The sequence below is a fragment of the Stylophora pistillata genome, chromosome 2, assembly GCF_964205215.1.
Source record: "Stylophora pistillata chromosome 2, jaStyPist1.2, whole genome shotgun sequence".
Classification (NCBI taxonomy): domain Eukaryota; kingdom Metazoa; phylum Cnidaria; class Anthozoa; order Scleractinia; family Pocilloporidae; genus Stylophora; species Stylophora pistillata.
Window position 1 is genome coordinate 48141719 of NC_142520.1, and position 23223 is coordinate 48164941.

At 40.0% G+C, this 23223-nt stretch overlaps 2 protein-coding genes across 3 annotated transcripts; one reads left to right on the plus strand and one right to left on the minus strand.

Annotated features, from left to right (window-relative positions):
* The first annotated feature begins 782 nt into the window (after nucleotides 1-782).
* Nucleotides 783-15235, plus strand: LOC111336392 (uncharacterized). Of its 2 annotated transcripts, none has more exons than XM_022942472.2 (8): nucleotides 783-1176; nucleotides 6388-7083; nucleotides 8362-8801; nucleotides 9333-10079; nucleotides 10496-10748; nucleotides 10879-11131; nucleotides 12736-12867; nucleotides 13506-15235. In XM_022942472.2, exons 1-8 carry the CDS (start codon nucleotides 1029-1031, stop codon nucleotides 13642-13644), a joined length of 2808 nt encoding a protein of 935 aa, XP_022798207.2. In that variant the 5' UTR covers nucleotides 783-1028; the 3' UTR covers nucleotides 13645-15235. The 2 variants fall into 2 exon arrangements, with proteins under 2 accessions (XP_022798207.2, XP_022798208.2); XM_022942473.2 differs by lacking the exon at nucleotides 783-1176 and adding an exon at nucleotides 4613-4932.
* Nucleotides 14841-23223, minus strand: LOC111336384 (uncharacterized). The gene is made up of 8 exons (XM_088748656.1): nucleotides 22898-23223; nucleotides 20450-21865; nucleotides 19593-20041; nucleotides 18415-19164; nucleotides 17525-17729; nucleotides 17194-17446; nucleotides 16408-16542; nucleotides 14841-16081 (listed from the first exon to the last, which is right to left on the minus strand). The coding sequence occupies exons 1-8, from the start codon at nucleotides 23028-23030 to the stop codon at nucleotides 15574-15576; spliced, it is 3849 nt and encodes a 1282-aa protein (XP_088604782.1). The 5' UTR covers nucleotides 23031-23223; the 3' UTR covers nucleotides 14841-15573.

The window sequence follows — 23223 nt, forward strand, 5'->3', positions numbered from 1 at the left end:
AACTTCAGCAATGCGGCAGGAAGCAGAATAATCACAATCCTCAAGCCAGAGGTTAGGGATAAAGTGTACTGACTGCATCCTGTATCCTGAAGACTACGCTCTGCCTGAAAGGAACGAAAACGACTCCCACAGCAGCACAAGCGACGAGGAAGAACTCGAAGAAGATTAGCAGGGAGAATCAATGTTTGAAAAGTACCTTTATTTCTTCAAGATAGTTTACAGGCCTTTATAGTAGATTGTAGGTAGCTTTGGCTATTCTGGTGGAGTAACTGCTATTCTAACTGTATTGTATTAAATAACCTTTAAAGGATAAATGAAAAAAAAGATTAAAAAATCCAGCGATACAGAGATGAAAATGAAGTAAAGATAAAGATAGAAACCTTGTTTTTGTTCATTAACTTCCTTAGCTTTAAAATTGCAGTCTGCAGCCGCGGAAACGTTATCATGAAAAGCAGAAGGGAATTCTTTAATGGATTTAAAAACCTTCTTATTTGTTTCTGTGGGGATATATTTTTTAAGAATAGTAAAACATATCCCATCTTGAGGCATTATTAAAATATTTTACGTGACCCCCCTTTTGCCTTATTTTTTTTTTAGATGGCCCCCCCTTTAAGGCGGTTTTTATTTTTTGGTGACCCCCCTCTCCCAAATCCCACCAGCTCCCCTTACTTTGTAAAAAACGAACGATCCCTTATGTTAATTTACTCGTCTCGCATTTTGGTTATTCAGGTTTATTGCACAAGAGGTGCAGTGTGCACGAAGTTTTTCATGCAATTTGTTCTTAATAGGAATTTTCTAGGTTTTCTTTCACCGTACTGAAGAAGAAGGTCATTTCGACCGGGACGTAACCATATGCACGACAAAAATAATATCTCGTGCAAAACCGCTTCACCTCACCACGCTAACAATGCAAAGTTTCAAAGAGACTGGGCTTAGTAACCAGCACATGGGCACCATGACTGCACTTCGTTATTTTCAATGAATCGGGGAATGGACCGAAGGAATCTATTCTGTACCTGGGCTGTAAAATGCCGCCTAGTGTATCATTCCTATCTGTGATGGCTCGAGAATCGAAAGGTGCCTTCAAATGGATTCCTCGTAAAATCAGGAGATCGATTCTTGTCGTTTTTATCGTAGTTCTGTTTGTCGTGACCGCCAAATATCTCTTCGGAAAAGGTAAGCGATTAGTAAACCACCTGATTAGGTTGAGAATTTAGCAAACAACCGTAGCTGAGAGATCTATTTAAAATTATCGACAATCCTTTTTAATATTATCTAAGTTGCAGATTCACGCGGCGTGACAATATAAGATAGGCAACACGTAGTAGCCCCTAATTTCCATGTAGGGTACACAACAAACACAAACAAATTCAGGAAATTCGAAGTTTTATCCTTTTTTTTTCACAAAATAGCATTTAAAAATATAAAGCGAGACTAAAGTAGAAGAGGTAGGGAAAGTCAAGGATTATGTACCAATTTCGTTTCCGATCGAGACAACGTCGAGAGACGTTTAAAGTCCATAATGCTTTCGTAAGGCTTTATTTCGTTGTTTCTGGCCTTTGTTTCATTTTTTCCTCCCTTCTGCAATACCACAAAGTCCTCACAGAAATTTTCACTGTTTTCAGAACTTACAATCTCTTTATTTCAGGGGTGGTAAGGGTTACCTTGCAAAGCTGAGGGTCTTGCAAAATGTTTATCATGCGCTTTCGAAACATCATCTGTGTTTATTTGCGATAATTATAGTCTCTTAGTCTCTCATTTCTCTTTAAAATCCTCGAAGTTTGAAAGTTGTTACTCAAGCTGAAGCCTTGCAGTAGTATGATGGAAGGAACGCTAAGAATATTAAGAGGTGTATGGCTAAAAAAATTTGAAATTTTTGGAGAAGTGTCGGCGTCAAAATATTCTCACAATTTTTCCAGAGTACATGGAGACTCCATTCAAAGATAAAATCGCGACGTATTCATAAATGAGAAATAATGTGTTTTTCCAAGAATCCCGCCTCTTCCAAGAGATCTCTACTTTGAAGCCTTTTCTATTTTGAAGTTAAAACCGTTCTCGTGCAGACGGAAACAAAATGTGCCTACTCATCACGTAGGTCACGCTATTTGAATTTCGAAGGGGTTGCTTCATGCAGTGAAAGGCTATTTAAACCAGAAACCGAAAGTTGTTGTTGATTAGGATACATATAACGTCAAAAAATTTATGAAAACCAAATTTCTACTAACAAGCAAGAAATTTTATTTTATAATTAGTTTACTCATCTCCTATTTCACATCTGCATTGCACCTAAAATGTAGTAATTGTTGTTGAGTCATGTTCTCTGCTTATAAATCAGATGCTGCTTCTTAATGTTTAAAATTTTTTTTCTCTCTACTTTGTGTTTGCTATACTTGTTCTTTTGAGTGGCATCAGCTGCTGTGCTAGCTACTACCAATGGTGTCAAGTGGGCATCTGGTGTAGTGAAACGTTTTGTCAAATTCAGTGGGTCTCCAAGTCTCAATAATTGTCTTAGCTGTTGTCACCCACTTTCATGCTTTTTAGATGTCTGTGAGCAAAGGGAAAAGGGGAAGGGGTAATAAGCTTAGGAGAGTTGAGGCTAGATCGGTATGGAAGATGGGAAGAATGCACAGGATGTGAGCTTTCAACACAGGCATATTTTGTGGCCAGATGATATTCTCAATATTCGGAATGATCAAGAAAATCCTACCGCAGGGACAAGAGTGTACTTGGGACACTCAACCCCCCTTCTTGTGAAGAATTTTTAGGTAATTAACCTGATATGGCAGCTAGAACAATTAATTAGAATATTTAGTACTCATTGGCCTGCCTGCTATGTCATACAGGCTGGCAAGAGGGCACTAAGTGGTAGAAAAGTTCAGAAATATGCCACTATGACTTGTCAAAATTGAAAGTTTGACAGACAGTATGGTATAGGGGGAGATTGTTAGTCAGTAGCCCTTGCGCAAGCTCTCCTTGTGGCTAGCACCTCAATGCTTAAACCAACAGAATACTCATCCACTAGTCCCCAACCACTTTGTTGAGGAAGTGTTCCAGTGATAGGCAGACTCAGATTACATGACATTTACAGTGCTTTCAATAAGACCCGGCACCCGCCGGAGCTCCGGCGGGTATTCTGTTGTGAATCGCCCGGTATATTTCACCGCGCTCAAGTCACAGTCACCACGCTAAGTCGCAATCAAGTCTCTTTCCGGCGGGTGTTGTACCGAGGTAGCCACCTATTTCAAATCTTATTGAAAGCATTGCATTTAGGACATTACATTCAGCAAAAAACATTCAATAGGCTTGTGACTCATAGGAATTTCTCTGTTATGTTCCATTGTTTCCAAGTCAAATGCAGAACACTTAATCACTTTTAAATCTACCAATTACCAGTACAAAAGATTAAGAGGGACTGGATTGTAAAACTAATGGCAAATCCAATATTTTGCTCATAATTGTTCTTTGTATGTGGGTCTATTATTGCTTTTTTTTTTTTTTCTTGGGTAGAGAGGCAAAAATCAGAGTACTGGTGAAAGGTCTGTTGAACACAGTCACTAAATTGATCCTCCTAGGGTGCTCATTTGACAATTATTTAATCAAGGCCATATTGGTGCCTTATTAGGTGAGGGCTCTCATCACTTACACACCACAGAATAGGTCTTTTGCAGCTGGGGTCACGTGATCAATTTTAGATATATATATTATCGGATACAACTTGAAGAATACCAGAGATGGAAAGAGCATATTGAAAATACCAAAACGGCCAAGTTTGGGCCCCGGGAATTACAGAGCACTGTTTTTACAGCGGTTTGAACTTTCGGAAAATTTAGAGGATTTGTATGGAAAATGTTGCTGGAGAGCAAGGCCTTGCTCTCCAGCGACTTTTTCCATATAAACCTTCTTATTTATTAAAAAATTCAGAGTGTCATCAAATCTCATTTTTGAATAATGGAGGCCTCAAACTTTGCCATTTTGTTATTTTCGAAATGCTTTTTCCTTTTCTGAATTCGGCTAAGTTATAACCCATAATTTCATGAAAAGTAGGTCACGTGATGGCTTAGCTGCAAAAGGCCTATTGCAATTTACAGTGAAAACTCCTTGCTTAAAAATTACCGCAATGCTATTCAGATAAACTAATAGATTGTATTAATGTGGATGTGTGTATGTTTACAATTTACTGAGTACACATAAATTGCAATTAGTAAGCCCAAAAATTATTACAATTTTTCAGAGCTGATGTCAGCATGATGTGAAAAACATCTATATACTGTGACATGAATGCAGTTGTATTGAACTGGACCCAGTAACTCCTCAGATGAACTGCTAGAATATTTGAATGTGTTTTACAAAACATACCAATTGTTGTCGAGCCACTATATTTCCACCCACAACAGGGTACGTTGTTCCTAAAACTGTTGCTGTTAGTGGAGAGTACCCAATGTATTTTCTGTAGTCTTGTAATCTTTTATCGTTCTGTGAATATTTTCTAAAGTTTATTGCAACCGTTCTTACAGGCACGCAACACGTGCATGCAGCCGTATCAGCAGAATTTCTATGATCGTCATCACGATAAGCATTTTGAGAAGTGTAAATGTAAATTTTCATTTTTATGTTTACCCCGCTTTGTCTGGGATGAAGGTTGTACAAATTTCCCCAATGTCAAATTCTGAAGCGGTGGGTTAACTCCATTGATTAGTCACAAAGATTTTTGTTTCGCGTTACAAGGCATCATCATTACGGCAAGCCAAGCGTGACAGGTAATTAATGCATCCACGATAAATGGACAGATGTGTCCGTGAAATGTGATCTGCCCCATTATTTGTATTTCTTTGTTCGGACCTGTGCAGCTCGAGGGAAAGCAAAATTGGCCAAAAGAAAAGATGACGTTTGTTTTGTTGTTCTTCATGAGTGGTTTTCTGCATGTGGCTGCAGGTTAGTGAGGCTGCTAATGCAGTTTCATCCATTTCTAGCTGCCCGTAACTACTCCTGAAGTGTCGTTTTGTCCCCATATGCTATTTAGGATTGACTGTAGCGCTAGCTAAAGATACTGCTCAGCAAACACAAATTGGACGGAGAATCAAAACCTTTCCTCTGTGATTATTTTGTGCATTTTCAGATAGGCTTCACTGTAAGAAATCCTGCCAGCAATTTGCATTTTACTGAATTATTTGGTGATCCAAGTTAGTGTACTGTCTCAGCTCGTATATGAGTTTCTCGATGATTTTGTTAGAACATCTGACCGCAAAGTGGATCTAGTTTAGCTCTAAATTTTATTGGGATATCAGATGTTGTCTAATTCTTTGTTGGTGCATTTCGAAATTGCTACACACCTCGAATTTCTAAACACACTTCCACACGTCAGTGAAGCGGTCACTTAGATCGATGCTTGATTGCTTGGTAATCTACGGTTTTCCCAAACATCATGCCACAAAGGACAACTGATAAATCTTATGTGTAATTGAACTGGTTAGTGCTTATTCGAATTTGTTCGCTTATCCGAAATGTTTCAGTTCTTCTGCGCAGTTTTCTTTTGATTTCGGTTTCGTTTCGTTAAAGCCGTAAGTCGGAAGAGTTAAATATTTGCACATTCCAGAGTGTGATGTGATAGGAATAAATCCTGTACGTTCCGGTTCTAACCATTAATTTCAATTTTTCTTTGTCCTGCTATATTAAGACTAGTGAGAAAATGATGTATTCTTCGTTTTATCATAATTCTGACAAGAGAAATTCAGAGCAATTGTTTCCAATCTCGTCTGTTGGTAATCATTGTTTTCCTTGTTATAGATTATTGCGTAATGTCTTCGGTCATGCTTAAATCACGAAGCGTGACGATCGATTTTACAAAGTTTCAGTTCATGTTGTGGTCACTGATGTAAGTTCGAGGTGATACCAATCTTCGGAATTCGTGTCCGATAATTTCCTCCATTAATGGCGGGAGTCTACCTTCAAATGTTAGCAGTTCGGCGTGTTTAGTAAAGAAAATCTCTTTGCCAGTAAATTGCTACATTTACCAACGCCAATGGGTAATTCTAAATTTTTGGTTAAGATTAATTTCCAAGACATCGTTTTCTATTACTGTCAAGTCGCTATTTTTTGCACCCCTCAAATCAACCTCGCGTTCTCACGTGATGGACCTAACCAATAGCGGGACTACGAAGGAGACTACCCCAACCCTCCCTTCCCTTACGCGCAATTTTTGCCTGTTTTTTTTGTTTTTATTGTTTGTTTTTTTTTTTTCGGAGCTCTTATCGCTTGAATCGCCATACATGGGTTCTTTTAAATGTTACAAAGTCTTAGGAATGCTGGAAATTGCTAGGCAAGTATGATGAATACATTAAATATTTTTACCTGCTGTGACTGTTGCCTTTTTCATTTTTTGATTGTAAGGCTCTGCCCAATATGAACTCAATCAACTGGCTTCAAATATGGAAATAAGGTACGAAGTGCTGAATAACCTAATCAAGGTTCCAAATGGATCAACTCCCGTATTCCTGGCACAAATAACTATTGCTAACAAAGGGAGTACTGCCATTGAACACGGCAATTGGTCTGTGTATTTCTGTAGTATTCGCATGCTGGAATCACGGTATTTGAAGCATAACCCCTCGGGGTATGTAATCCCAGGGAACAGTGGAATCAGATTTACCCATATCGACGGGTGCCTTGTCAAATTCGAGACAACGAGCGACTTCAAAGAGATAGCAGCCGGCGATTCTCTTACATTCAAATTCAAGGCAAATGCTTGGTCTGTTGCGCGCACTGACGTCATGCCAAGATGGTTCATAACCGCTGAAGGTTTGAGCCCGCGTGTTATTAAGAACACAAACGACGAAGAGCTGAAGTTTGTGGGGAACTTTGACACCAAAGAAAAATGGAAGCGTTCTACTAAAGACATATACAATCCTTACACGCCTGAGCAGCGTTACAAAAAAGACTTTGTTTCGGATTTAATGGGTGCCACTTATGACGTCATTCCAACCCCTGTCTCGGTCACACTGGATGAAGAGAGTGGTGTAAAAATTACTTCGCAGTGGACAGTTTACATCCAGGCAGGACTCGAGAACGAAGCTGCCCCTCTTGAAGGTATGTCATACAGGGTTCGCACGGAGTCTTAGATTCTTAAGAAGGTAAGGTAATCTCGAACTGTTTGTCAAGACATGGAATTACTGAGGTGAAATTTAGGGCGGTGGTTCGTCATTTTTTCCCAGGCTGTAATAAGTACCAAAGTGGTTGACGAGGGTTTCTTTCGGCAAAGCCGAATTCCATTAACTACTTCGGCTATAAAGGGGTTTCTCAGTCAGTGTGATCGTAACATTTTACGTTTTTCCTCAGCAACCGCTAATGCAGTTTTATGATTTGGCTCTTGTCCTCGAGTCTGAGAAGTAAAATAAAAGAGCCTTGAATTTTACATCCAGAAATGTTATTGTACAACCTATTTCCTTCCTACTCCCCCTCCCCCTCTTCCTCCCCTTCCTTAATGTGGGTGGTACAGATGCAGATGGAGTAGTGGGTTGCAGGGTTGACCTTAGATATATAGTTTTTCTTATTTTACATAAAGATCTTAAGATGTTATGATAATCACTTGATCAGCAGGGATTTGCTAAAGCAAAGGCATAGAAAAAACCAGGAAAGATTTATTACTCGACGTTTCGGGGTCATCATGACTCCATTATCAAGAGACTAGTTTAAAAACATGCAAATAAGGAAAGGTACAAGAATAGCATAAATTAGACTGAACGGCTTAAACAATATATTCGCATGCGTAAGCCAACACTGAACGTGCAAACGGATTCCATCCGCGCCAAGGTGTTTGTTTAAGCCGTTCAGTCTAATTTATGCTATTCTTGTACCTTTCCTTATTTGCATGTTTTTAAACTAGTCTCTTGATAATGGAGTCATGATGACCCCGAAACGTCGAGTAATAAATCTTTCCTGGTTTTTTCTATGTTATGATAATCATACTTTTAATTTGTGTTGCTTGACTGCCATTTTATTTTGAAACACTTGGCGGTTGTCAGGACCCTTCTCATGATTTTCCTCCACCATTTGTTTAGGCTCGATTTCCGCCGCTCTCTGAAGTCCAGTCTTTTTCGTTCCTCCCCGCGAAGAGGAGGAGGGAAGGAGGAGCGCGGGCTCCGATTTCCGAACAGCGACTGGAAATTGAGCTTACAACTTGATATGTTCGTTACATATTTACATGAAAATGTTCATTGGCGTAACAAGAGCAAGCCATTCAATCCTTGTATTGCTCAACTTTCAAGAATCTGTCGTAGCAGTATTCTATAAATTAGAGGAACAAGATAAAGTAAAAACCTTTCTGTAATGTCAATCCTTTTTATGTTTGTTTGTTTGTTTTTCTAGACAAGCTCGGTCTCAAGGTCTCGACTTCTACACCAAAAGACACTAAAGCTATAAAGCTCCTCAAAGGAGATATTTCTGTGCCTGCAAAAGACAGTCAGCAGTTTCCAAGCCCAGATGAGTCCTACAGTCTCGAAGTAGACTCATCCAAGGAACTCATCACTATCACAGGCAAGGGCTCAGCGGGTGTGTTCTATGGCGTACAGACCCTTTTGGCCTTAAGGAACTCTGAAGGCAGGGTCCCTAAAGCGTCCATTAAGGATGCACCAAGGTATTCTTATCGTGGTTTACACCTGGATGTGGGCCGTAATTTTGTAGCTAAGGATCACGTGTTCAAGTTATTAGACACCATGGCGATGTACAAGCTAAACAAGTTTCATTTCCATCTCACTGATGACGAAGGGTGGAGACTGGAGATTCCGGAAATCCCAGAACTTACAGAGGTGAAAGATAAATGTGCAATGAGTCTTTTAGTGCCAACCTACTTTCTCACACCTATTTGAATTTGGGTTAGAGGGAAGGGGGGCGGGGTTTTAGTGGGGTTTAAGCGGGGTTTAAGCATATCTTGTAATCTCGAGTATTGACCGAGTCACTAGGGGGTCATTACTTTGGCAAGACAATGCACTGTCATAGATCCCCTCTCCGCCCGGGAGGTTAAAGTAGTCCTGGCAAATCGTCTGTTCGAGAAGCCCTGGATACTACATGCCAGGTGATAAACCTGTGATGTATCCGTATTCCATTCAGGTGGAGTTCTAACACTCTTGGCGGCTTAGAATAACTTCCTCGTTTAAGATACCCCCTAGAATTTTCTAACAATCTCGATACTCATTTAATGAATTCTTTGTTTATTTCGCTGAAAAAGTCCACTGTATGTGAGAATATCTGCAATGGCCAATAAACCAATTAAAAACCAAAATTGAAATCTACCACAGCTAGTTTTTGTTAAACTGTTTGTGTTTATTTTTTTTTTTCAGGTGGGAAGTAAACGTTGTTTTGATTTGAAAGGTACCCGGTGCATCTTACCACAACTCGGCTCAGGCCCTAACCCGTCTAATTCGGGATCAGGCCACTACACGGTCAACGACTACAAGCAGATACTTAGATATGCAAAAGCTCGTCATATCCAGGTCATCCCCGAATTCGATATGCCAGGTCACGGAAATGCCGCCATTAAAGCAATGGAGGCACGATATCACAAATTATTAGCCCAGGGAGATAAGGCAGGAGCCGAAAAATATCTCCTGTACGATATGAATGACACATCGCAATATCTTTCCATTCAACATTATACAGGCGACGCCATTAATCCTTGTATGGAGTCAACGTACACTTTTGTATCCGATCTAGTTAAAGCTGTCGTTGGCTTTCACAAAGATACACAACCGCTGACCATATTCCATTTTGGAGGAGACGAGGTAGCTCGCGGTGCATGGACCAATTCCACCGAGTGTGAAAAACTTGTGCAGAGCCTGGGACTCAACAAATCTGGAGATGATATCGTGGAAAAATTGAAAGAATATTTTGTTCAGCGCGTCTCTAATATAACTGCCGATCACAACCTTGATCTTGCGGGATGGGAAGATGGCCTGATGAGCCATCTAAATGATCCATATGCCAGGAGGTTGATAAAGAATAATCGAGTGTATGGCTACACATGGAACAATGTTTGGGAGTGGGGAAGTGGTAAACGAGCTTATGTCCTAGCAAACGCTGGTTATCAGGTAATGTTATTTGCTGTGAAAGTAGTCGAGTACAGTGCACAAGGGAGAATCTAGGTTGGAATAGGGACGGCTCCAAAATTGCTTCTCGACCAAACCATGTTCGCCAAGCCATGTCATTCCTTTATTCGTGTTAACTGAACACACACAGAAAATCAGCCAGTTGAGTAGTAACTGTTCGAAGCTCGTCAAAAACCTTTAAGGATATCAAAAAAGATAATATAGTGGATAACAAATCTGAACTCCAAACAATTTTGCAACTCTCTCTCTCTCGCCTGCTAGAAGCCAAACTATCCGTCTTTAACTTAAAATGAATTTTATCCGTGGAATTGATCTTTTCCTTAAACCAAAGCAAGAGAGAAACCGAAATTTTCTTAATAACACTTCTATGTGCAACTATTGATTATCCAATTTTTTAGGTGATTATGTCCCAGGCCACTCACTTGTATTTTGACCACCCTTACGAACCTGACCCGGAGGAGCGTGGATTCTACTGGGCGACACGCTTCACTGATACTCAAAAAACGTTTGGTTTTCTTCCGGATGACCTGTATGGGAATATAGAAACTAAGAGAAGCGGTGAACCGCTGACTAAAGCGAAAGTATGTGAGAATGCTGAAGATGAGAATGCTGACAATTGCCCTGACTTGAAGAAGAAAGAAAATATTGTAGGTAAGTTTGAACTTTTAAGATTCGTCCCGATATTTGAAGAGTTTCAATAACAAACGAGCAAATATTGCTCTAGATTTATTTGACTTTACACATCGTGGATCTGTCTTTGTTGTTTTTGGTATCAATTTAGGAATGCAAGGCCATCTGTGGACAGAAACAGTAAGAACCTCTGACCAAATGTACTCCATGATCTTCCCTCGTTTGTTGGCACTAGCGGAACGTGCTTGGCATAAAGCATCATGGGAAAGGATCACTAACAAAAAAGAGAGAGACGCCAAAAGGAAGGAAGACTGGAAAGTGTTTGCAAACAAAGTCGGGTACAGTGAACTGGGTCGACTAGACAAGATGGGTGTTGTTTATCACCTGAAACCGCCTGGAGTACGGTGAGTACACGAACTGTTCTTAAATATATTTTAAAGGTACCAGCTGTTAGAGGTCCAATCGTCATCTTTGTGTTTTATTTTGATTGGAAGCAAAACCTTACACTAATTAACAACGTACTTGTGAAAACTATAAAGGCCCGTTTAAACGGTTTTAACATTTGACCAACATGCGTTCAACAAAAGTTGAACGCATGTAGGGCAAATGTTGGACGCAAAAACAAAGTTCTTCGGAGGCCTTTCTAAGGCTTAAAGGCCTTACAAAGGAAAAGTTGAATCGATATTGAACGAAAGTTTAAACCGATTTAAACTTGATTCAACACGCTTTCAACAAGCTTTCAACATGTTTTACGTTTTCAAAAATGTTGGACGACCTGTTTAAACGCACCGAACATTTGTTTCAACAAAGTGTTGAATGCATGTTGAAGCAAATGTAGAAACCGTTTAAACGGGCCTTAACTTTATTTCAATTGCTAAAATCTTGTTACAATGGAATCCAAAATTCTATGTTTTTTCCATATGTCGCCAACGAGAAAATTTTAAATATAAATACAAGACAAACTATATAACAAAAATCTGTTGACTTGCATTGAAATAGGTAAGATTTATCAAGGCTAAAATATAGCAATAAGGAATTAAAGGCTGATATTGAGAAATGTAAAACAATGTACTTGCTTCACAGATACGAATCAAAGATTACTGAAAAGGGATACGTTCGTTTGTTATTTGAATTTTGTGAGTGTTGAAAAAAAGCACTTTTCGAGAACTACTGTTTTCTCTCGTCAAATTGCACAAAGTAGCACATCCATCGATGTCGATAAGGGACCAATCATTATGTAGTGCCTCGGGCACGGGGTAGCTTGCAGTGCAGGCGGATTTTGGCGGGGCGAGTGGATATTCCCATCGGTTGTTCAGGCCACCATCTTGAATTTGAAAAACAGTGGAGAGTTGGGGCGAGGTAAAAAGTTTACCAAGCTAGTGGGAGGGAGAGAGAAAAATTGGGGAAGGGGGAGGGGGAGAGGAAAGAAAAATCCTTTTCTACTCACCAAAACTGCCTGCACTGCAGGCTAGGCAGGGGGGGGGGGGGGGAGAGTCGATTGATCACGTGGGTATCGCACTGTTTTCAAGAGGAAAGGGAGTGGGGATCAATCGTCGCTAACAGAGTATAAGACGGGAGGGGCCTATAAAAATTGACTGCGACGAGGGGGAGTATTGGGATACTACAGAGCCCTAGGGGGATCAGGTAAATTTTATTGTGACATCCCCCCATCCCACTCCGCTGGTAATGAATTATGACCGGTCTCTTAAAGCTTGACAACTTCTAACCCCGCCAATTGAGTTAGCAGACTCATCTAAATTAATATGGAGGGTTGTTTCTCCGAGTTAGACCTTCCCACGACGTTGTTCTTATTTAGCATACGGGTACTTCTCGCCCCATGCACGGCAGAGGGCAGAGGAGATAATAGAAAATTCCCAGTAACAGTTCCTAGCGCGAACCAGCTAATATTTTCATTGAGAGCCCATGTTTTCATAGATTGTTTTCTTACAGGATGTTAACGACACTGACATTTAACGTTATTTAACATTTTGCTTAACCTTTACTTTAGTGTTGACGAAGGCATAGTTGAGATCACGAATGCATTTCCAGGACTTAAATTCCAGTATTCAACCGATGGTGAATCGTGGAAAAATGTTGAAGATGTTTCCAAATTAGGAGGAAACATTTATCTTCGAACAAGGTGAGATTTGTTGTTGGTGATGTTGCTATGACAACTGCTGGGATAATGACGAAGCCTTCAGTGGAAGGAGGAAGTATGCTAAGAGGCCTTTCGCTTCGCAGCGGCCATGTTTTAGCACGTTGGAAGACGACACCTGCGAGAAACCTGGGTTAGAATTTACAAATTCAATGTGGCGGCCATGTTTAACGTTGCGGAGGCATAGCGATTGTTTGGTCATTCTGTGGTCTACTGACAGGGTATTCGTTTCTAAAACTAGAACCAACTAACAGTCAACACAAAAGTCAGTTACCTCCTCAAAAAGTCGTTCTTTTATTTGCACTTAATGGAGAAATTAATCAACTAGTCGAAGCGCTATTACAGCCGTAACACTTACCCGTGACAGGTGGTTACGGGTTACGGGTCAATTGAGCACCCTACCTCTCCTCTCCTCTTTTGAATTTGAAGGTTATAGAAAAACGGCTACGTACTGTAAAACGTATTCTGATTTTCGGGAAGGATGTTGCTGGTTGTTTTTTGTTCTCTGCTGGGACATGAATTTCCCTCCAACTTTGCCACTCATTACTTCCATGGATTATGCTGAAGAGGTTGAACAAAAATATTTTATTTATGTTTTTAATGTTCTTGTTTGATGCTTGCAGTTCCGTGGATGGCCGACATCATAGCAGAGCAGTTGTGGTAAATTTTCCAAATCCCGTGAACTGTTCTTATTTTGTGACTTCGCATCTTTCCTTTCTTGTCGCTGTTATTGTAATCGTAATGTTCTGGATGTGGACGTAACCGTTAAGATCAATTCTTGCCTCATCACACCCGTAGAACTATGAACTATAAACTACGAACTATGAACTATAAACTACGAACTATGAACTATAAACTACGAACTATGAACTGTGAGAAAATATATCTGGTGACAATCGACGCCAAACGATTTTTATAGACTAATTACGCCCGCTGCGTCGTTGGCATGGCATCCTCTTACATACACTATGGAGCGTTTGTATAGCAAGTTATTCGCGCCTTTGTATAATAGGAAATAAATATTATCCCAGGTGTGCCAGTGATTAATTGAGTGCTCCAAAAGAGAGAACGCTGAATGCGAGAGGGCTCGGTTTGTCATCAGGGTCCTGGGGCCCGCTTCTCAAAAGTCCCAGTAACTTAACGGGCTCGAAATAATGTTTTAAAATCAAAATTTTAAGATCAGAGAAGTTGATCACGGTTCTGGCACTCTTACAAGTCCGTTTTGTTTCTTTAACTCGTAGTTTTACTGCAGAATATTCAAAACTTTCGAAACTCTTATCTTGAAAGAAAACAGAACGGGTCAGTTTACGGACCCGTCAAGTTACCGGTGCCTTTGAGAAATGACCCCTTGGTTCTTCAGAGTCGAGGTAACTTTACGACACGAAGTAGAAGTTTAAAATCTTATTCTAAGGAACAGTAAAATATTTACCAATATTTTCGATGTTGGAATTTTAAAACTTTCCATATCTTCATCTTGAATGAAACAAAGCAACAAAAATTATTGGTAGACTAATAATTTCGAAACAAAGTGCCGAGTAATATATATGGATTATTGAAGCGTGAGGTCAAGATGGCTGGACATTGGCCGTTCTTTCTTTGCGTTTTTATAGACCGAGACGAACTCGAGGTCCATAAAGACGCAAAGAAATACGAGGCCGATATTCTGCCATCTTGACCGAACAAGCTTGGTCCAAAAATATATCTTATTGGACGTTTTGTTGAGTAGTATCACCGAGTATTTTTACGAGTTGTGCCGTATTTTGACGAGCCCGAAGGGCTCGTCAAAATACAAATAACAACTAAAAGTCCAATAAGTTATTTATTATCCAACACGCCAAACTTTTATTTCAGTGCGGGCGAATTTCGCGGATATTTTTATTTACGGGGAGTACGTGACAGAAGTATGCGAAGCGGAACGGAATTGGCGCGTTGCCGTGTTGCTGTTTCTATTTTCTTCAATAAATGAAAAAATTTCCTTGTCGTCTAGCTGTATTTCTTCGTTCGATTCATCTAATAAACTTGGATCTATATTTGCCAGCCATTCTGACTCTTCATTGTCGGAAATATGATTCAAATTGTCCGCCATTTGTTTTTTTCGTAACTACAATCCAATTCTTCGCTAGCGCGATGCGAGAAAACCTGTTTAACCGGTACTCTAGAGTGCAAATACCGCGTGATATTTGTACTCGTCTATGGCGTTGTTTGTACTCGACGAAGTGTAGTTGGATAATAAAGGGTTTTATAATTAATGTATTGCAAGAATATTTCGCTTTTATGAGAATCTAGATTGACTTATTCAAAATTAAAAGAAAGCCAACTGTGTTTGTAGCACAATAAACCCATGAAGGTCGTTTATGTCTTTTATTTTATCTTCTGCCGCTTTTTGCGACTTCGTTGCTGACATCGTATAAAAGCCACGAACTTTGTAAGTCCGTTTGCCCCCTTTTTTTCTTGCGCGGGTTCAAAGCAAGAAATCCTGAGCAAGCAAGATGGGCCCATCAAGCTCGCTCGGGTAGCCAATCAGACCTCAGGATTCGCTTCATATTGCCCACGGGCGCTGCAGCCATTTTGCAATAAGGGTTACGATAAAATTCAATGCACAACTTATGAAAAATGTCTTTAATTCCAGGGCTATCGATCTTGTGCCATATCTCCTGTTATGTATTCTGTGTTTACATACTTTCTCTGCTTTCATCTTTTTGGTTTTTTTTCATCATTGTTATCATTATCGTTATCACTATGGTTCTCATTACTGTTGTCGATGCTATGGTTGTTCAAGTTATCTGTTTCATTATCGCTTTCTTTTTCCCTGATGTCTCTATCGGGCTCCTTGTTGGAATTGTTACCTTCGTTGTTCAAGTTATCTGTTTCATTATCGCTTTCTTTTTCCCTGATGTCTCTATCGGGCTCCTTGTCGGAATTGTTACCTTCGTTGTTCAAGTTATCTGTTTCATTATCGCTTTCTTTTTCCCTGATGTCTCTATCGGGCTCCTTGTCGGAATTGTTACCTTCGTTGCCCTCGTTGTCGTTGTCGCTGCCCTTGGTATCGTTATCATTAACGTTCATATGATTATTTTCTATTTCTTGCTCTCGTTTACTCTCGGTGTTACCCCCAATTTTGGTTTCTGCTTTCGGTGCCTGTGTCGGTGTCGTTTGTTGAAGCTCAATTTCTCTACTAACGGTTTTGTTGTCAGTTGATCTGAAAGACAAGAAAAATGAGTAATCCTTGATTTCTCTTGGTAAATTTACTTCGTTTTCAAGCTCGTTCGAGAGTCAGCACGTAAAAGACAGACACTTCTTAACAGTTTTTGCCTTACAAACAATTGAATATGTATATCTGATCTACCCTCCTAAATAGGAATCCTGAATTTTGTAAGGTGTATGTTTTAACAAGGGAATTCACTTTTCAAGCAGATACTTAATCGTCAAGAATCTTCATATTCGGTTCTCTTCTTTTATTTCTGAATCTGATGATATGTAATGGACACAAGTATAAACATATTGCCCATTCCATCTAGCGCCTACCTTGTCCTCAACTTAACTCTCCCGTCAACCTCTGTTTCAAATGTGACGTCATTCCACGTGACTCCCTTGTCTGTAGAATACTCAACTCGAAGGCCCGGCAGCATAGCTCTGGCTTCAAGCCTCTTACCTACCAATCTAGAATGTATCATTTGGATTCATATGGGAGTGACTTAATTTGGGTGATAAATCTTCCATTCAAAAGTTTTCCACTATGATATTCGGGGTAACGCATATTCACTACCACGATAGCTATTGATTGCCAAGCTGTAGAAGTACGAGATGAGTTATCGAGGAGATTTTCCCAGTCGTAAATATACTCGCGGATAAAGAATGGTTGTTTTCAGATCCTCTTTAGATCACCGACCCCTGGAGTTATCCAACAATACCTCAAAAGAGATTCACCCTCAGATAAGACCTATATGCAGGGAGAGTCAAACGGGTTTTGATTGAAGGGGTCTAAACTTTGAATCAGATAACAGTAGATTTTTTGTAGAAAATTGCATTTCCACTTATTTACGCTCCCCCCTCCTCTCTCTCGTAACATTCGACCCCCTTTACTTGCATTTATCAATTACGTAGACGATCCTCCCGTTGCAAGAATTTTGGTGCAGACAAGTATAGTACAGTACAGTAAAGAGTATTGTCAGACAAGTGCAGACAGACACAGCCCTGTTTGCGAAGGGAAGGAGGAATGGATATTGAATTCTAGACCAGCTACTGATGTAGTAGACTCAGTACCAGAGAGTAATCTTCTCTCGGTATTGCCTGGCCATAGTTTATTCCTACCTTGCTCCTGGTGGTGTCAAATGGTATCTAACGTTCATTTTGTCAAGCCGACCCAGCTCTCTATAACCAAGAGTGTTCGCAAACTTCACCCAGTCACCAGCCTTTTCGCGATCTTGTACCTGCCTGTTGCTTATGTTTTCCCATGGTGCTTTGTGCCAAGCCCGTTCTGCTAGCGCAATAAGGCGTGGGAACAACATGCCGAACATTTGATCAGAAGTTCTTATCGTCTCGCCCCAGACTGCTGCCTCGACACCTATCAGATAAACACGGAGAACGATTTGAAATTTTCGAGTCTATAACAGAGTTAGTGATTGAAGATAAGCCTTCCCACCTAAGACATTTCTTCGTCCGTCCACAAAACCCTTTAATTTAGTACAGTTTCGTATCTGATCGATGTCTTCATAGAGGCTATCGGGCATGAAGCTGAATATTTTTCGAGTGTCTGAATAAGGGGTTGCCCAATACTTTCCTCTTTCGTCCTGGTTAGGTTCGTAGGGATGATCAAGATAGATGTAATCAGGGTTTGATAATACAACCTAAAGCGTACAAAAAATACATAAGATTAATAATATTAATAATAGTAATAATAATGATTGATAATATTAATAATATCAATAATATCTGATTTGTAGGTGATGAATGATAAATAGTCGCAGCAGGTGAAATATAGTTCAAGAAAGCGTTAAATGAAAGCCTGATCAAAAATATCGAGTCTGGGGCCTCAATGAACAGGCTGGGAGCTACTACTTTGCAAGCTACTTCCTTGGGACAGTGGCCAGTTTTATTACTGATTTGTTAAAAGGAATATTATCAAGTATAATAAACAAAACATGTCAAGTTTATACTATATAAAAAGAATCCAGTTTTTTCAAACTGCATTTTTTGCATTGTTTATGTTCTCCCAACCCCACCCCAAAGGAAGGATCTTTTTGTCACACCACTACCCCCTTGCATTTCGTCACGTTTCAATAATAGTTCACCATTACCCATCTATCCTTCTGGTCGAGATGAAGCGCAACACAGCGACCTACAAGAGCTGGAGCCCAGACTTCCCAGACTTCTTAAACGAGAGCCTAACGCCCCGGCCAAGAGGATTTTTTTTCATCCTCGGTCCGTCGAGCAGAGTGTCTCTAACTTCGTTTTGATGAACCGCTCTCGATACAAAAAGCTCTGTCTTTTTTTTGCAAAAATAGAGTTGAAAAAACAATTGAAAACACCCACCTTATAACCGTGATTAGCCATCGAAGACACTTCTCGATTATTTCTTGAAGCTCCGGTGGTGCTCCATGCAAATGAGTATACTTCCTTGTTAAAGAAAAATTCCCTCGGTAATACCGTGCGATTTTTCCGCTCGAATAAGAAATCTCCCCAGCCAGCCAACTCAATTCCCATTTTCGCCGTGATATTCGATATACGCTTCAAGAAGTATCCCTTTAGTAGACGGTGCGTTTGAGGGGTGTGATATCTAATGTTTAAGGTCTCAGCTAGTTTTTCACACTCGGGTGATTTTTGCCAAGCCCCGCCGGGTACTTCGTCTCCTCCGAAGTGAAACACGGTCAGCGGTTGAATATCGCTGTGCAAGCTAACTAACATTCGTAGGACATACTCCATTAGGTCGTAAGTTGAGTTCAAACAAACAGAGGCGGTTTCGTCGGTAAATGCTTGCACCGAAAGATACCGGGATTCGTCTCTAAAATCGTTGAGGAGATACATCCTCGCTTCTTTCTCCTTCCCTTCCTGCAGCAGTCTGTCGTGCCGAGATAACATGCTTTTGATAGCTGCATGACTGTGACCTGGAAAGTCGAACTCTGGAATGACTTGAATGTGAAGTTGTGTTGCGTGACGAAGAATTTCCCTATAGTCTTCAGTAGAATAGTGCCCAGTTCCCGAAGTGGTGGTATCGGGGCCTGACCCAAATTGAGATAAGATACAAGTTCTTTCTTTCTCGTCGTAGCATCTTTTACCACCAACCTCAAAGTAAAAATAATGGAAGTTAATCCTTCACCTGAATTTTTCTAAACTGCGGAAAAGTCAACATATTAGAATGAATAGCATGCCTGCTAGAACTTACAACGGTACTTATAGATGAGGTTCCGCTCTATCGTGGACATTAAATTACTGACTCAAATATCGTAACAGGACTGCTTTAATGCGGGGGAAAATCTACAGTTTTGATGGGAAGATATTTATGAAGTCATTTTGAGAAAGCCCTATACTACTTAGGGATCAGTTATCACCTATCGCCGGAGGGGGGGGGGGTGAGGATTTTGGGAGAGATCACATGATATCAGGGGGAACGGAGGAGATCGAGAACTGGAAAAGATTTGTCGTGACACAGCCAAAATCCTCTAACATCCCCTCCCCTCCTCCCAGGTGATAGAAAATGACGAGTTCCTTACCAAAGTCAACTCCTGTATCCCCGGTATTTCCAGTCTCCACCCTTCATTATCTGAGAGATGAAAATGAAACTTGTTCATCTTGTACATCGCCATGACGTCCAAAAGCTTCATAATTTCCTGCTTTGGTTGAAAATTGCGAGCAACGTCAACCATCAACCCTCGATACGGAAAACGAGGTGAATCTTCGATTGAGACCTGGGGGACCAAGCCTTGATCATTCACGAGAGCGAGGAGAGTCTGGATACCATAGAACACACCAGCATTTCCAATTCCTGTGATGGTGATTAACTCCTCAGTTGCATCCACAATCAGCTGGTATGATTCACTGGAAGCCTGGTTTGAAGTTTTTCCCTCATCTTCTGTTCTTTTAAATTGTGTCTCATTACGCCAGAGCTTTATAACTCTTCTGTCGTTTGTTCGAGACAAAAACTTTTGCAATCGTAGCTTATCTGTAAAGAGCAATGGGTTCGTAAATTGATTTAGGTTAACAGAGAACTGATAAAACTTGCTTGAAGATAGTATAATCATTTGAAAACAGTTTTAGGCCTTACTTCAGATGTAATATAAACTCCTGTAAATATTTTACCCCATGTCACGGAGGATCACACGGGGTAAAAAACTTTGAAACACTTTCTTCTGACTTTTAAAATATGCTAAGCTTTATGTGATACCTCAAGTTTTCCTTATATAACCCAAGTATGAGGAATCAAAGAAGCAAATTTTGGATCAAAGGAGATCTGGTCTTTTTTGTGACTAGCCTTTTCTCCTTTTTTAACTATTTGGTATTTTAGAGTTTCTACTAGCACAAAGCTAAACCAAACAAAACACGCTCGCCAGACAATAAAATCGCGTATTACCTGCAAGAAATTTTGCCTCGTTTTCTAATCCAAGCTCTCCAACCACAATCCACTCGTTATCAATGTGGATCTTCCTGGAAACATTCAATCCTAAAATCTCAAGAGGCGTTGGAATCACCAAAAGAGGTGCCGTTCCAAGATCTTCCACATCATTATGTCTAAACCTATCCCAGGGTCTCTTTCCTCTCGAAAGGAGGACAAAGTCCAGACTCTCACCAGCAGTATTGGAAATGACCTTTGATTGCAAACCTACCGCAGCAACGTACCATCGCGGTCCCAAATCACTCCTTGCAATCGTTGGCCCGATGTTCACCGTAAACTCTAGCGAGTTTCCTGGAAGGATAGCCTTGAAGTCCTTCGTGGGCTCTAACTTATAAGCACAACCATTAAAATGTGTGAGTTTAATTGACGTTTGATTCGGGAGGACGTAGCCTTCTGGCTTGTGCACAAGATGGCGATGTTCCATTCCAGTTGTAACACAGAAATGGATAGACCACCGATTTGCATTAATTGGTTTCATTCCTTTATTTCGTAAAGTTACTTTCGCTTTTTTTATATCCTCCAACACTTCAAAACGGACTTCCATATCTTCTGCTATTCTGTCCAAGATTTCTTGTGTCATTGGCTCTGCTGTGGCAAAAGCAAGTTTGTTCACAGGTGGGTGGTCTTCCTCTGTTGTAGTAATTTCTGCATTTAGTGGAATATAGTTTGAAGATTTCGTTGTTGGTGGATAAACATTTCCAACGGTGGGCGAGTGCGAAGGAATTATCGCGTTTTGGTCCAGTGCAAAACTTGGTTGACCACCAAGGTAAATTCGCTGAGTATCATCTGGGACAAACGTTGTGTCTTCTTTAACGTCTTTGTTTTCATCCTCCTCCTTTTCTTTACCTTCTTCTTCTTCCTCTCCTTTATCTCCTTTGCCTTCTATCCCTCCTTTTTCTTGTTCGAGAGGCTTATTTTGCGGAGTATTGTACGAGACAGTTGCTATCTCTTCGTATTCTTCCTTTACATTTATCTGCTGTTGTTCTTCTTCTATTTCTCCATGACTATCACCCTCATCATTATCACCCTCATCATTATCACCCTCATCATTATCACCCTCATCATTATCACCCTCATCATTATCACCCTCATCATTATCACCCTCATCATTATCACCCTCATCATTATCATTCTCCTTGCTACGCTCGTCGTCGTCGATTTCAACGTCGTTGGCGTCACCTTTTTTATCATCGTCGTCATTGTCATCATTATAATCTCTAACATTAATCGGCAAAGTTTCAGTTTCGTCCTTATCTGGAGGTGTGATTTTATCTTTGCTAAACACCAGATTTTCTTCAATCTCCTCTGAGCAATGATTTTCACGGGACTTTTCACTCTTTAAAACTTGAAATTCAAAATCAGTAGAATCCCTATCTGCAAACAATATTCTAAAATAAGTACAATCTTCAAAATCAGGGAAACAGAGGGAAAAAAGAGGATGTAACTATCGTTTAACGATTAATGATGACTCACTCTACATAAACGAATCCTCTTCCTCTTTGCTGTTTTTTGGCCGTTTTCCGAAAACGATACGAAAAAAAAACATGACAAATAAAAACTAATTAAACATCGACTGACCAAATGTAGACCAATTGTAAATGAACATTTTATCATCATTCACTGCAGAATGTCATTCAATCAATTCTCGTTACGGAGTCATGGAGAATACTTTGTTTGGTCTGATAACTAATGGTGACGCTTTCATTCCCTAGGGTATGCATTGTTCTCTGAGAGGGCTTCCCAACTTCACCGGCACAATATCATCCTGGTTTTGATAAAAAAAAAATAAATAAAAAAAAAATTGGTAGAAGTTTCTACAGTTCACTGCTTTGATTAAATAATTCACTGATTCTCATAATTAATATTGCGGACGAAATGTGACCGCATCAAAGAATTTGTGTAGAATACCTGAGAAAATGTCAGACATGGGTGAAAGAAAAATTTCTGAATGTTAAAAGAGACTGATCATTTCGTAATAATTTATAAAATTTCAAGTCTTTATCATCGTTTTACTAGAACAGATAAATATTATTGAAGAGAGACTTTCGGAGAATGGTGGTTTTGTCGATGGAATCGATTCATGAAATGTCCTTTTGTTGTGTTATAGGCGATGAATCGTTTATGCTAATAGAGATGAAACGTAAACAACGATGCTCCTAAGACGAGCTCAAAAGTACCCGTTGTTGTTCAACTTTTTTCACTCAAAGGACACTCCTAAAATGTTTAAATCAATAGGACCATAATAAACGGAGAAAGCTTTAGCATAGCTGAAAGATTAATCTAATTCTTCGTGGTCATACTCATATTCAACGTATGTAATTTTTAATAGCCGCACTTTTAAAAAAGTGCAACAGAACCTTAATAGAACATCAGTCACTCCAAATGTTTTGCCTGTGGTATACTCACCTAACGGATCCCTGTAAAGAATAACAATGCCGTTGAATACGACGAACAGAGCCACGTTCAAAACCAAGATGAACGAAAGCAGAGTTTTACACCGGAACCGTTGATAATTAATCCTCCTTGGTACTCCACGCATGTCGTAATGTATTGTATACAGTTTAGGAGCCAATTAGTGCGGTTTTAAGACTCTAAACTCCTTTAAATAATGCTAACCAGATACTTGTATGACTTCGGACATTGACATATGTTTCGGGTTTTACCATGATATGATTGAGGAAAAACAAAGCGGTGTATACAGTTTATGAGTCCATGATTTACGATAGAGCTCA